A 15,411-nucleotide genomic window follows, 5' to 3' on the forward strand; every position below is an offset into this window, starting at 1 on the left:
GACATTTCAATAGCACCAGCAAGAACTGTACATTCGTTAGCTTTTCATTTAAGATAGTTTGGATGATTTCTATATCAAACTTTTTATTGTCAACTGCATTAAGGAGAGTAATCATCTTAGAAAAATTTTCTACCATAATATATTCGCAAAGCAAATATTTCTCTGCCTCATAAAAAGCAATCTTTGATATTGAATCCGTACCTGGATTATCACTTATCAAGTTTTCTTTTACCCATTCTGTAATAGCTTGAGTATTATTTTTTTTATTTTTGCGTACCAAAAAATCTGTATGTATTCGTTCTAATGCTATTTGTAAAGTACTAGCAGGCATTTTGTACTAATTCTATAAAAGAACTTAAAAATATTTACAAAAGTTATGTAATAATATTAGGTAACCAAAAAAGTTCGTGCGGTTTTTGGTAATTGAATTGTTTTTAGCATTTTTTACAACACCCACATCGCACAAGGCAAGTAGCTTTGTTGCGTAATAGAACGCGTGTGTCACGCGCAGTTGCTGCATATATAGTGTAGGCTTGTAACGAGCTTACAGGAAAGGTTTTGTGTAAAGAAAGGATGGCAACCCAACCAACGATTATTCGATCTTGCTTACTTTACGAGTTCAAACTTGGAAGGAATGCAACACAAGCGGCCAAAAACATCTGCACAGCATTTGGAGAAGGTACAGTAAGTGAACGCACAGCACAGAAGTGGTTTCAGCGATTCTTTTCGGGAGATGAGTCCATCGAAGACCTGCCGCGTTCTGGACGCCCATTGTTGGTTGATGAGGATGAACTGAAGGACGCTGTCGAGTCTGACTCCAGCCAAACTTGCCAAGAACTTGCAGTGAGGTTTGCTGTGAGTGTTGAAACCATCCGCCTGCATCTGCATGCGATTGGGAAAGCGTGGAAGCTGAGTCGGTGGGTTCCGCACAAATTGTCGATCGACAACAAGAAGCAACGGCTTTCGATCTGCACATCACTCTTATCACGCCACAATGTTGAGCCTTTTCTTGATCGTTTATTGACATGCGACGAAAAATGGATTGTGTACAACAATACTAAGCGTTGCTACCATTGGTTGTCCCCCGATGACCCCATCCCAAAGACACCCAAGCCCAATCTCCACGAGCGGAAGGTTTTGCTCTGCATTTGGTGGACTACAGCTGGTGTGGTGCATTACGAGCTGCTCCCAACAGGCCAAACCATTACTGGACTGGTCTACTCAGCACAGCTGCAACGAGTTCACGACCTGTTGCTTGTAAAGCAGCCTGCACTGGTGCACAGGAGAGGAGTTCTGCTTCTCCACGACAACGCGAGACCGCACACCGCTCGCGTGACTCAGGACAAGCTCCAAAGCCTTGGTTGGGAGAGTTTGCCTCATCCACCATACTCGCCAGACCTCTCCCCTACTGAATTCCATTTTTTTCTTTCCCTGGGAAATCATTTAAAAGGACAGCAGTTCTGAGACCAGGACGCGGTTGAAATGGAGTTGAAAGCTTTTATAGACTCAAAGGGCCGAGAATTTTTTAGAAGTGGAATAAATAAGCTTGTTTTACGTTGGGAAAACTTTCTAGATTGTAACGTATTGTTATTATGAATATCTCTTTCATATGTTTTACAACTTCATATATATATTCTTGTCAACTAAATTATATTTATGTGATAACTTGTTCTAAAATCAGCGTATTTTCTCGCTCCACGTTTTGAAAAAATAAATATGTTTATACAAGAAATAAATTGTGTACTTCACTGTCTTCTTTTAGAAAAAAACCTTTTAGTAGATCAGCTTTATTTCTTAATTATCGCTGATGCCTTCCTTAGGGTTTTTTTTTTATAAAAGACAGTGACGAACACAAATGTTTGGTAAAAGATTCAAAATTCATTACTCGAAAATGTAAGCGTTGTTTATAAACATTAATACATTTGTTTGCAACCCTTTTTTTTTCCACAGATGACCAGTTTTGCCAATTTAATCTAATAAATACATCATTACTATTCATGAACCAATTTCAATGTTGTTCTCATAATTTGAGTTTGAAACTTCTCTAGAATTTACATACCACTTTTTTTTCTCATCTAGAAATATCGAAGCACAATATTTAAAATAAAATAATTGATTTAAAAGAACTTTTTTCACCTAGATATTTAGCGAAACTTATTAAATAACCAGTATTTTATCTGCAGTACTCTTGTGGTATTATTTAAGTTATTGTCAATTTTATTATGCAAGTATTTGGAAAAATCGCTGAATTTTACTGAACTTCCAACTTGATACTCAAATATTTTACATAAGAACTCTTGATCTGCATACTAATTGACTTACTTGCATTCAGTGATAGACTATTTTCACTAAACCAGGCACAAAGTACTTCCAAGTCTTTGTTTATTGATCTTTTTCCTTTGTTATTTCATTATTGATTTAACATAATTTTTACTTTTAAGATGGTTATTATTAGAAAACACTGTTGATATCATTCAATACCAATATCAATTTTATTGGTAATATACTTTTCAGAAAGTAAACTCTGATACAAAACTCCCAAGAGTTAAATGTTGATTTTAAGTTGATAGATTATTTTTTTATTCGAAAAGCCATACCTTAGGTCAACTCTGCATAGCAATATAATTCAAATATTGATAGTTGTTATTATTCTACAACTATAAATAGTTGATGTTACCAAGTTACAATTACCAACTATCAATAGCTGCTGCTTTTGATAAAAAAGCATAAGCATCAATATAGGTGTGTTCATTTTAATTATAAGTTAGGTAATCAAATTTTTCAGCTATTAAATAATCTTAGAGTAAATGTTGATTTTCATCAAGTATAAAAAACATACCGCTAATGCAGTCTGTGACAGAAATATACAATCAAACTTAACCTTAAAAGGCTTTATAACTTATGATTTCTAAATGCTAGCTGCAAATTTTCATTTTTATAATTATTACACATTGAATCCATTATTTCATTAAAAAAGAAATTCTATACAAAAAATTACCTACCAGATTATTATGCCATTATATTACAGAAAAAATTTTTCTTGCTGAACTAATTTAACTTACTAGTTTGACACTTGATTTAGACCTAATTGACATTTATTGTTCAAACAATTAATACCATTATTTTAAAAATAATTGACATTTATTGTTTAAACAATTAAAAACATTTTAAAATTGTAGCAACAATTAACCAATTAAGTAACCAAAGATACGACATATTTTCAAAATAAGGGTTTCCATAAACTTGATTATGCAGCTTCGTGCAGAATTTCAAAAACACAAAATCGATATTTTTCCGAAGAACTATTTAAAAAACGGCTTTAAAATGCACAGCCAGTGTCAAGAAATTGGATATGTTATTCGAAAAGCACAGGAAACATATATTGTTTAATGTGCAAATTATTTTCTATAATCGTACAAGCATTTTCCAAAGGGTTCTCTGATTGGAAACATGGAGAGGAATATGTCATACTCCACGAAAATTCTACGCCGCACAAGAACGCCGTTATAAATTGGACAACGCGAAAAGAAAGGAAAAATACAATCGATAAACAATTAATGCAAGAATTAGAGCAGGAATCAGATAAATTTAATAAAATTTTGAAGCGTGTTGTGCTGTTGTTAAGTTTTTGAGTGAACGAGGTTTAGCATTTCGTGGTAACAATGAAACATTTAGTGTTCCAAATAATGGCAATTTTATGGGCTGTTTAGAATTGATTGCTGAATTCGACCCGTTTATTAAAGAGCACATACAGAAATGTTCAGGAAAAAAACACTCTGTTTCTTACCTAACCAAAACTGTGTATGAAGAAATTCTTACATAAATGGCGAAAAAAGTAACAAAAACAAGTATAGAGGAAGTCAATTCGACAAAATATTATTCGATTGTTGTTGATTCAACCCCAGATGTGGCGCATGCTGATCAACTCGCTATTATACTAAGATATTGCTATCAAGGTGATGTATTCGAGCGATTTTTAACATTTACCCCAATCACTTCACATACTGGAAGATCTCTACTAAATGTAGTCAAAACAATATTAGATACAAATAATATGTCCATCAAAAATTGTCGCGGCCAATCATACGACAATGCCGCCAACATGTCAGGCCAATATAACGGCTTAAGGGCACTACTGCAGAGAGAAAATCAGTTGGCAGTATATACACCGTGTGCAGCACATAGTTTAAATCTGATAGGGATAGAAGCCGCAAAAGTTGTGCATGAAGTTGTAATATTTTTCGTTACAATTCAGCAACTTTTTGTGTTTTTTTCAAGTTCTACTAAAAAATGGAATGCAATTATCAACGCTTTAAAATTAAATGAGAAAACGCACACCCTAACAAATTTAGGCAAAACCAGATGGTGCAGCCATTATGAAGCTTTAAAAAATAATTATGAAGAAATTTTAACGGTTTTAAAATCAATTGCAAACGATGACCAAGAAAAAATGGACCAAAGAGAAGAAGCGAAGACATTATTTTCAAAAATGACTTCATTGGAAAATGGAATTTTGGTTATTTTTTGAGAACAAATTCTGGAAAGAATTAATAAAGTAAATAAAAAATTACAGACAGCCGGACTAAATTTGTCAGACGCTTCCGCTCTTATTTCATTAAAGAAAAAAGAAGGATTCATTAAAGAAAAAAGAAACAATATCGACACCAAATTGACCCAATACGAGATATTAGCAAAAACTTTGACTTATTACCTTAGTTCGGAATATAAGGATAAAAGAAAAAGAATACTAAGATACTCAGACAACAGGGTGTGGGAGCAACTTAACAGGGAAAAACAAATTTAAAATTGAAATCTTAAATGTCGTTTTGGACAAATTGCAAAATGAATTTCAAAAAAGAAAAAAAATATACAAGGAAAGTTCTGAGAATTTTAAATTCTTATTTGATATTGGAAACAAGAAAACAAAAATAATAGATGAATCCAGTATGCAGAATGCATGTAAGTTTTATAAAGAGGATATTGAAGATTTTGCCACGCAGAAAAACGAATGCATTCATTTTAAAGAATATATTAACATAATTGTAGTTAACGAACAAAGCCAAATTAATTGTGCTGAAATTTTAAAAATAATTTATGACAAACACCTTATCGATACTTTTCCGAATTTGTACACAGTAATGAAAATTTTCCTTACATTGCCTATAACCAATTGTGAAGCAGAAAGATCATTTTCCAGAATGAGCTATATTAAAAATAAGCAAAGAAATACAATGAGTGATGACAGATTGGCTGATTTAATGCTTCTATCCATAGAACATAAAATTACAAAGTCATTAAACTACGATGAGGTTATAAAGGAATATGCCCTAATAAAGGTTCGAAAACTGCGTCATTAAAAATCTTAAAATTAAATAACTTGTTTTGTTATGAATTTATTATTCTTAAATATTTACGATATTTGTGATTGTTAGTGAATAGGAATAATAATAATAAAAACAATTAATCTTTAATATTGTCTTTCATTTTATTTAAATAATGAACCGAAAATCAATTAATCGCATAATCAATTAAAAATCTTTATTCGTGTAGGGCTAGGGCCCCTTGCTATTTTTAAGCCCTGGGCCCCCAAAAAGCTAGATCCGCCACTGACTGTACATACATTAAATTGGTTATATATAGTATATAGATTAGTAGTCTGTCATTTTTTTACTTTAATATATGTATAATCATGGAATCGGTATAAGTAGAACATTTTCACATTAAATTGCTTCGAACACCTCAAACTCGTCAAAACAAACACTTTATTACAATTTTAGCGCTTTAAAATATATGCATATAACGATTAAATATATATTGTATGTATGTATACATATGTCATATAAAAAACTGAACAAAATAAAACATTTTTCTTTCTTAAATACTTCCATTTAAAATAACATCTAAATATATATCTAAATATAAATGCTACAGAAACGTTTAATGTTTAACGTTTGATGTCATTTCATTAGTTATTGGGCTTTGAAAGAGCGCGTTCTCAAAATGCATGCGGTCATTGGAGAAAGATCTCCAGTAAAAAAGTTTTAAGCAAGTTAAAACTTTTTTACTTTTGAAATTTAATTATTAGTTTAAATATATTACATAAAGAATCATACTAAGATAAATAATTATCGTTAAGATCATATTATAATTGAAGTAAGTATTTAAAATAGTTATATATACATTTTTATTAGAAAAAGTAGAAAGGATAACAAGGTTTAAAGTAGATTTTAATTTTTTAAATCGTTTATATTTTGTTTTATATTATTATATTATACTGTTTTATATTATTATTAAATTATCTTTTATTTTTATTATTTTATTTTTTAGAAGGAAAATAGGGGTATTGTTCTATTAAAGTTGGTGAATTAAAATTATTACGTAGACGCGGTAAAAGTCACGTAGATAAACGTGATGAAAGTGACGCATTCATTTATGATTATTATTTTAATGCCTATTGTAGTTTTATAATTGTCTTGGGAATTTTAACTTTGTATTTATATACGATTTTATTTATATACGATTTATATACGAAAGAAAGGTTGAAAAACGCTACATATATATATATATATATAAATATATATATAAATATATATATATATATATATATATATATATGCGTTTTTCAACCTTTCTTTCTATATTTATACTTTAACATTTTTAAAAACAACGTTAATTGTTACTACAATTTTAAAATGATTTTAATTGTTTGAACAGTAAATGTCAATTAATTTTAAAATAATGTTTTTAATTGTTTAAACAATAAATGTCAATTTAAATTAGTTAAGCAAGTAAATTTTTTTCTGTAATATAATGGCATAATAATCTGGTAGGTAATTTTTTTTGTATAGAATTTCTTTTTTAATGAAATAATGGATTCAATGTGTAATAATTATAGCAATGAAAATTTGCAGCTAGCATTTTGAAATCATGAGTTATATTTAAATTATGTTGCTTTGCAGAGTTGACCTTAGGTATGACTATGATTTCAAATTTAATAATAATCTATCAACTTATCATCAACATTAAACTCATGGGAGTTTTGTATCAGAGTTTACTTTTTGAAAGGTATATTACCAATAAAATTGATATTGGTATTGAATGATATCAACAGTGTTTTCTAATAATAACCATCTACCTTAAAAGTAAAAATTATGTTAAATCAATAATGAAACAACAAAGAAAAAGATCAATAAACAAAGACTTGGAAGTAATTTGTGCCTGGTTTAGTGAAAATAGTCTATCACTGAATGCAAGTAAGTCAATTAGTATGCAGATCAAGAGTTCTTATGTAAAATATTTGAGTATCAAGTTGGAAGTTCAGTAAAATTCAGCGATTTTTCTAAATACTTGCATAATAAAATTGACAATAACTTAAATAATACCACAAGAGTACTGCAGATAAAATACTGGTTATTTAATAAGTTTCGCTAAATATCTAGGTGAAAAAAGTTCTTTTAAATCAATTATTTTATTTTAAATATTGTGCTTCGATATTTCTAGATGAGAAAAAAAAGTGGTATGTAAATTCTAGAGAAGTTTCAAATTCAAATTATGAGAACAACATTGAAATTGGTTCATGAATAGTAATGATGTATTTATTAGATAAAACTGGCAAAACTGGTCATCTGTGGAAAAAAAAAGGGTTGCAAATAAATGTATTAATGTGTATAAACAACACCTACATTTTCGAGTAATGAATTTTAAATCTTTTATGAAATATTTGTGTACGTCACTGAGCAAAAAAATACGCTGATTTTAGAACAAGTTATCACATAAATATAATTTAGTCGACCAGAATATATATATGAAGTTGTAAAACATATGAAAGAGATATTCATAATAACAATACGTTACAATCTAGAAAGTTTTGTATTAATAAATGTTGAAATATATTCTTATTTAAATATATTCTTATTTAAATATATTCTTATTATTTATCATTTGCATTATTACATAACTTTTGTAAAGATTTTTAAGTTCTTTTATAGAATTAGTACAAAATGCCTGCTAGTACTTTACAAATAGCATTAGAACGAATACATACAGATTTTTTGGTACGCAAAAATAAAAAAAATAATACTCAAGCTATTACAGAATGGGTAAAAGAAAACTTGATAAGTGATAATCCAGGTACGGATTCAATATCAAAGATTGCTTTTTATGAGGCAGAGAAATATTTGCTTTGCGAATATATTATGGTAAAAAATTTTGATTACTCTCCTAAATGCAGTTGACAATAAAAAGTTTGGTCAAGAATATAGAAATCATCCAAACTATCTTAAATGAAAAGCTAACGAATGTACAGTTCTTGCTGGTGCTATTGAAATGTCTCAAAGATTTTGGAAAGAAAACAATACTATGCATAAAGATTTGAGTAATTTATTCCATGGAATGAAGATGCAAGGGTTGTTTTTAACTCAATTATAATAGGCAAAGATGGGTCCTGGAGAGATTTGGTTTATTCTCAAGTATTAGCTATATATGAAAGAAGGGCAAGCGCAAGTTCCGTAGAAAACAACTTTTATGCACTAGATAACGCATTTGACGCCAGTGTATTGTTGGGTTTAGAGGAAATACAAGAGTGAAAATCTTAAGTTTTGAGTTGCTTATAACTTGGCAAAAGTAATTGAATTAATGATGAGCGTTCACGGGTGTTTAAGTTATGTAATTTTTTAGTACTATTTGTTTATTTATGCAAATTTTATATAAGAAAATCTACTGTTATTTGAAAAAAGTGCAATCAAAAGTTTTAAGATATAGGATTAATTACGCCTAATGGTTTTTAACTTAGGCAAAATTTAAAAACCCGTGAACGCTCACAATTGATGCTGGTTTATCAGCATTACTAGCTTACTGCGCATATTAAAACAAAATATAAATTAAAATGAAAAAATATATAAAATCTCATATGCATATATGGTTCAATAGTTTTTCTTAAATGTTTTTTTGCACTAGATATAATTAAATATTTTTCAAGGTTTAAATATTTTTGTTATAACGTGCCTATTTTTTACAAAACTAAAATTCCTTTTGATGGGGCAAGAACAGGCATATTATAAATCGTCGTTCTCACGTTCTGTCGTCGGTTCTCGACGACAAGATCTTAAGGTCTTCTACGAGTCTCCGCATTCTTTTTTTTTATTATTTATAGTAAAAATCCTCACTTGTAATTGTTTATATTATTATATTTTAACTTGTAATTTTATAAATATTGAAGAAATGTAAAAAAGAATTAGAAAAAAAAAAAAATAAAAAAAAAATAAAACGTTACATAAATTGCAAATAGAATAGTTAATATCCATAATATTATCATAAAATTTTTTTAATATATTAGAAGCAACTAAGGAAAGTCCCGATAATGTTAATTCTCTGCAGAAACTTTTACCTCTTTCATATTTCGAAACAAAAAAAGTTACAAAAATATAATCATCGGAACCAGATTTGCTATTAGAAATTGATAGCAATATACTTTATAATAATATATGTATAAATACATTTATACATTTATTTGCACATTCTAACACCTCGTGCAATGTCTGTCCCGCTTACTCTATGCTATCTTTCTAACTCGACTTCTTCTGACTTTTACTCTAACTTACTTCGTTCTTCTTAAACTCACTTACTCTTGGTCAGCGATGCTGGTAATGACGCTCTTTGGTGAGCTGAACTTGTCTTCGCTGGCCCGGGTATGTGGCCTCTATATGGCAATTAGCCGGAGGAGGATAATCCACAATACCCTATATATATATCTATCTATATATATATATATATATATATATATATATATATACATATATCTATATATATATATATATATATATATACATATATATATCTATATATATATATATATATATATATATCTATATATATACATATATATATATATATATATATATATATATATATATATATATATATATATATATATATATATATATATATTTATATATATATATATGTATATATATAAATATGTATATATATATATATATATATATATATATATATATATATATATATATGTATATATATTTACATATATATATTTACATATATATATATATATATATATATATATATATATATATATATATATATACATATATATATATATATATATATATATATATATATATATATATATATATATATATATATATATATATATATATATATATATATATATATATAAACGAATGCAAGAATGCAACAGGTATAAAAAATTTAAAGTTATACTAATGCTATTTCCATAAAATAGTTATTATTGCTTTGGAATTTCTGTGATGCTATTAACTATTTTTGTTCTTTTTTAGAAAATTTAGAAAAATTAAATTAAAATTTTTGGCCAACACTGATATGGCATGTCATATGTTATTGTATGTAAAGGTTAAATTTTGTTTTAAGGGTTACAGTTCTTATTAAAAAAAAAAAAAAATGAAGGTAAAGAGTATTGTTTGTATATATTTATTTGTTTACATTGAATCTTTTTAAATTTTTTTTATTGTTTGCATATATGCTTTTTTGATAACTATGTGTATGTGGTAATATGTGCTTTATAGTTGTTTTATCGATGTGTTTTTATAATAATGTAAAGTGTTTTTTTATTGTTTGTGTATGTGTTAATATGAGTTATATAATTGTTTTTAAAATGTGCTTAAATATGTATATAAAGTATATATTTAACCTTATATACATATTTAAACACGTTTATTGTGTTTAAAGTTGGTACATATATTTCCATTTTTTGTATGTAATGTTTTTCTTATTTATTTACTTATTCATTACATTTTTATTTTGGATTTATCAGATGATGTATGAATGTGGTATAGAAGAAAGAAATATTGTAAAGTTTTGTGAATTTTTGAAAAAAACGTTTACTAATAATTTTTTTTAAGGAAATAATTTTTAAGTTTTGCAACAAAGGGTTTACAACGTTTTTTGGTTTTAATTTTTCTTTGTTAGCAGTAATTTTTTTGATCCTGGCTTCCACGATCACAGTACACTGCTAAGGGAACGATTTATGAATATAGTTCCTCATCTCTTATTGGTAATGTACTTTTGGTACTTTGCATTCCAAGGCTTCCAAAAAGACTTGCTAAGCTTCTTTGCTTGGAGTGCTCGTTGAGCATTTGGTGATAGCTCAGTAATCTGACGTCCACGGAGGTTTCTACAGGCTTGCTTTCTTACTCCCAAAGCATTCAACATTATCCTTGTCAACTACGATTTGTTTAAACCTTGGAGGCACCTAAATAAATTATTTAAATAACAATACAAGAAAACTAAGCAGTATAAGTTTAGTTTTCTTAATTAACAATTAAGAAAAATAAACTTATACTGACCAAATTATAACAGGTTACCAAAAAAATGTCTAATTTCTCAATTATGTGTACATATGACCTATTCTTGTTTCTTATGTAACAGGCTAACGATTCTTCTTCATCTTTTGTAAAAATTGATCAATAATCTTTCTCGTGTCCAGTTACAATGACACCATCAATCCGTTTGTTAATTGTTCTAATATCTTTATTTAGTGAAAATCTACCTGAATTAATTGCAGCTTAACCACTATTGTTGTTTATTTGGCACCACTCAACTGCTTCCAATAACTGCTTACTTTTCATCACTATGACATCTCTTAGAAAATTGCATCTTGATTTGCTTGTTGGTTTTACTCTAAAGAACTTTCCCATTTCTTGTTTATTCTCTACTGCAAAAGATTATTAAAATACACTTATGTACTTGTACTCTACTTTAGTAAACACACTTTAATTTAATTTATTTATTTGTTCAAAAACAAACAAAGAAAACATACTAAAGTGTGTTTTAAAGGAGGTTTTTTGATGAAACTATAAGCAGAATATTCATTTCATAACGTCGAGAAAAAAATAAATGCAAGCAATTTTTTTTTATATTCATTAACTTTCCTCAATCTAGCGTTTTGAGGGCCCTTAACCTAGCATTGTGTGGTGGAATGCAAAAAGTATAAAAGATAAGTGAACCAAACATTTAAAAATATGTTCAGCATTGAAAATAAATAATATATGCAGAAATTCATGATTAACTAAGCAATATTGGTAACAATACTACCTATTATTAAACCTGAGATTCTGAGGTCTCTAACGAAAAAAGCATGTCCTAAATATTTATCTAAAGACATATGAAAACTGTATTAAAAAACTACTAAAACTTTTTGGCAATCTAGCAGGAGTATTTTTTCAACTCTTAAAAGTAAAATCAAAGTATATGCATAAATATTTGGAGTTTAGCAGAATCTTAAAAAACACCTACCATTCTGAGATCCCTTTACCTGTATACGCAGTTTGCTTTCAATTTATTTGATTAACTTGTACTACTTGTTTACATTCTTAAAACACTTCAAGATAATTTTTTTTTTCTAATACTATGTTGAATAGAAATACCGACAAAATCGGATTAAGTGTTGACAAACTTTGACAAGGAATATTTTTTTTTGTTTCTCTATTAAATTGTTCAGTCTTGCATTGTGAACTTTTTGCATCAATTCTTTTTTGTTTTTTCAACAGCCGCATCAAGTAATACATGAGGCTTTAAATTATTACTTAAGATAGTTTGTTTAGTATCAAATTTGCTATAGTGACAATAATAAGATTTTTATATAATTTCTCACACTAAAATCCATGAACTCATATCTACCCTTATTTAGTTAATACAAACTTTAAATCTTTTTTTGATGTAATTTAATTTCTTTTTTTTTTCTTTCTTTTTCCTTTGCTATTAGACGGATATCTTAATTGAGATTTTTGATTTTGTACCTTGATTGATTATATTGGGATTGAGCTTTGATTCTTTTGCCATTTTTTCATCATCGGTACATTTTTTCATCATCGGTACATTTTTTTATCATCGGTATGTTTTTTCATCATCGGTACATTTTTATATCATCGGTGCATTTTTTCATCATCGGCACATTTTTTTATCATCGGTACACTTTTTTCATCATCGGTAATTTGGTTTTTAAATAATCAGGCAACTCTTTTCTTTCTTCATCTCTTTTACTATTTAGCCATTCTAAAGTTTGATTCTGAGATTACATTGTCAAAGCCAAAAATTGCAAAGTTGCATTTTGATGCTTTGTTAGTAAGAAGGAAAATTAGCAGCTCTTTCAACAACTGAATCAGATGGGCAGCACATAATTGATCAGCACATTGGCGTTCCAAAATAATAACATTAACTTGTTATATATTAAAACTCATCATTTTGTGCGTTTTCAAACAGTTTGCAGTAAACCATATTCTAATAAAGATTATTAGAATCACTGAAATATTCTAATCTATAAAAAGATATGAATGTCTTATTTTTATGTGGAGTAGGTAAGGGTTTAAAAGCAAAATGCCATTAAGGAATTTATTAATTTCCCACAAAAGACCTATTAGTAGTTTTTTATTATTTCATAAAGCACGGATTTTAGCAATGCACACAAGACTTGTGATATCTTTCTGAACAGCTTTTAGTAAATTATTTAGGTTGGATATGCATTGAGAAACTCTATTATATTCTCTTTGTGATAATATAGTACAGCTGCATTATTATACAAAATATAAAAATAATTTCCAATTAATTGAAAAATGATACTTTTTTTTGTTTACAACAGGAAAAAATGAGTTATCATATGAAGCAACACCAGCTCCCATGTTACCTCTTAGATGAAATGCTCTACATGTGGTACAAACTAATCTTGAAGCTAACTAATTAAAGCGAAAATACTCTCATAATTATCTTGAAAAGAATTTTATCAAAATAGTTTAAAATATTATCAGTTTTAGACTTAAAATTAACAAGCAGATGGAGTTTTCAGAAAATGTTACTCAAACCTTCAAATAGTCTTTGACTTTAAGAGTTTAATTGCATTACGAGGCAGTGTTGCTAACAACGTTACAAAAGTTATCTATTATATTAGTAAAGTTCTGCAAAACAGTAGCTGAATCAAAACCACTTATGACAAACCAAAAAATAATAATGTCCCACTTTTTGTTGTTGTTTGAAAGTTTTAATAATGTTATGATACTTCTGAATAGCATTACCATGCAAAAAATTTCCAACGTTAGAGTTTTTTGTATGTCAGAGAATTTTCAAAGGTCTTTTCAGCAATTTAAAGCTGACATGAAACTAAAGCGTTAATCTTCTTTTTAGAGTGGCTGGCGACATTCTTAATATGCTCTTTTTTGCTAGATTGTTTAATACCACTGTAATGATTTTGTTGACGATATTTATACTCACGTTTATTGGAAGAAGTTTAAAAATGATTTATCAAATTTCATTTATTTCGATAGAAATCTTAAACAAAAAAAGTTACTTAAAAAATCTACTATTTCAAAGTCTACTTATTTTGCTTAACCTCACAAATTGTGTTATGTGTACATGCATTTCATTATATTTTACATAGATAACTGCTCAGGGTTGCAAATACTTCAAAAATTTTCCCAAGAGTTGGTCATTTTCATTAAAAATTGATTTGCCAATTTTATAAGGAAATTTTGGGGCTCGAAATGATTTTGTGGCCACAGTTTTTTAGCAAATTCCAAAACTCTAATAACAAAAGTTGTTGCCTATTGCCTATAGAGTATACATACAAAAATTCAGGGCAATCAGGCAACAATTTTTTACCAAAACTTTTGGTACCAACATTATCAAAATGTTTGATTTTGAAAAACGTTTTGGTCTATAACTTTATAACCAAGCAAGATATCTGCATGAAATTTTATTTATTGATAGCCATACTATATAGGTACAACACCATAAAATTTCTTAAAGTTCAATGACCCATTTCAATTTTATGACTTGTTTAGTAAATAATCGAAACAGTGATAAAATTGGGAAATTTTCAACTTAAAATTGATTTTTTTTTCTCGGACGTAATAGATGGATTTCAAAACTCCTATTTCTGGACACCTACATGTGTCCACTATCACCCAATATAGGTGGCTTTTTCGAGTTAGCTAGAAGGGCACTATCGCCAAAAATATCAACAGTGCTTACTTATTTTGCATTTGTAATATCGGTATATTTTAATATTGTATTTTCGCTCCTTTTTTTTTTTTAGTAATATTAACTAATAATGTATACGAGACTCGAGACTTTTCCAGTAACTTATTATTTAGGTAAACTGTTTTATTGTAATTAGTATTGTTTGATAAAAAAAGAAATTAAAATGCGGCAGAGGTCCGAGCATTGCACAAACATATATATAGTAACTCATGGGTGAGCTAAAGTTGCGCCTGAAGCACAGACAAAACACAAACGTACGTGTGCCCAATAGAAAAACGTACGTGTGCCCAATAGAACTCTTATTTTTATTATGGCTGACAATTTCTAATTTTGAAATCTACAGACAAATTTCAAATATCCCATCATCTTTAAAATCTTAGTGCA

The 15,411-nt window shown here is 28.2% G+C and overlaps 1 protein-coding gene across 1 annotated transcript; it reads left to right on the forward strand.

Moving 5' to 3' along the window:
- The first annotated feature begins 573 nt into the window (after window positions 1-573).
- On the forward strand, window positions 574-1,464 carry LOC136076283 (histone-lysine N-methyltransferase SETMAR-like). Its single transcript, XM_065789756.1, has one exon. The coding sequence runs from the start codon at window positions 574-576 to the stop codon at window positions 1,462-1,464; it is 891 nt and encodes a 296-aa protein (XP_065645828.1).
- The last annotated feature ends 13,947 nt before the right edge of the window (window positions 1,465-15,411 follow it).

This window comes from Hydra vulgaris, chromosome 02 (genome assembly GCF_038396675.1).
Source record: "Hydra vulgaris chromosome 02, alternate assembly HydraT2T_AEP".
In the NCBI taxonomy this organism is placed as follows: Eukaryota; Metazoa; Cnidaria; class Hydrozoa; order Anthoathecata; family Hydridae; genus Hydra; species Hydra vulgaris.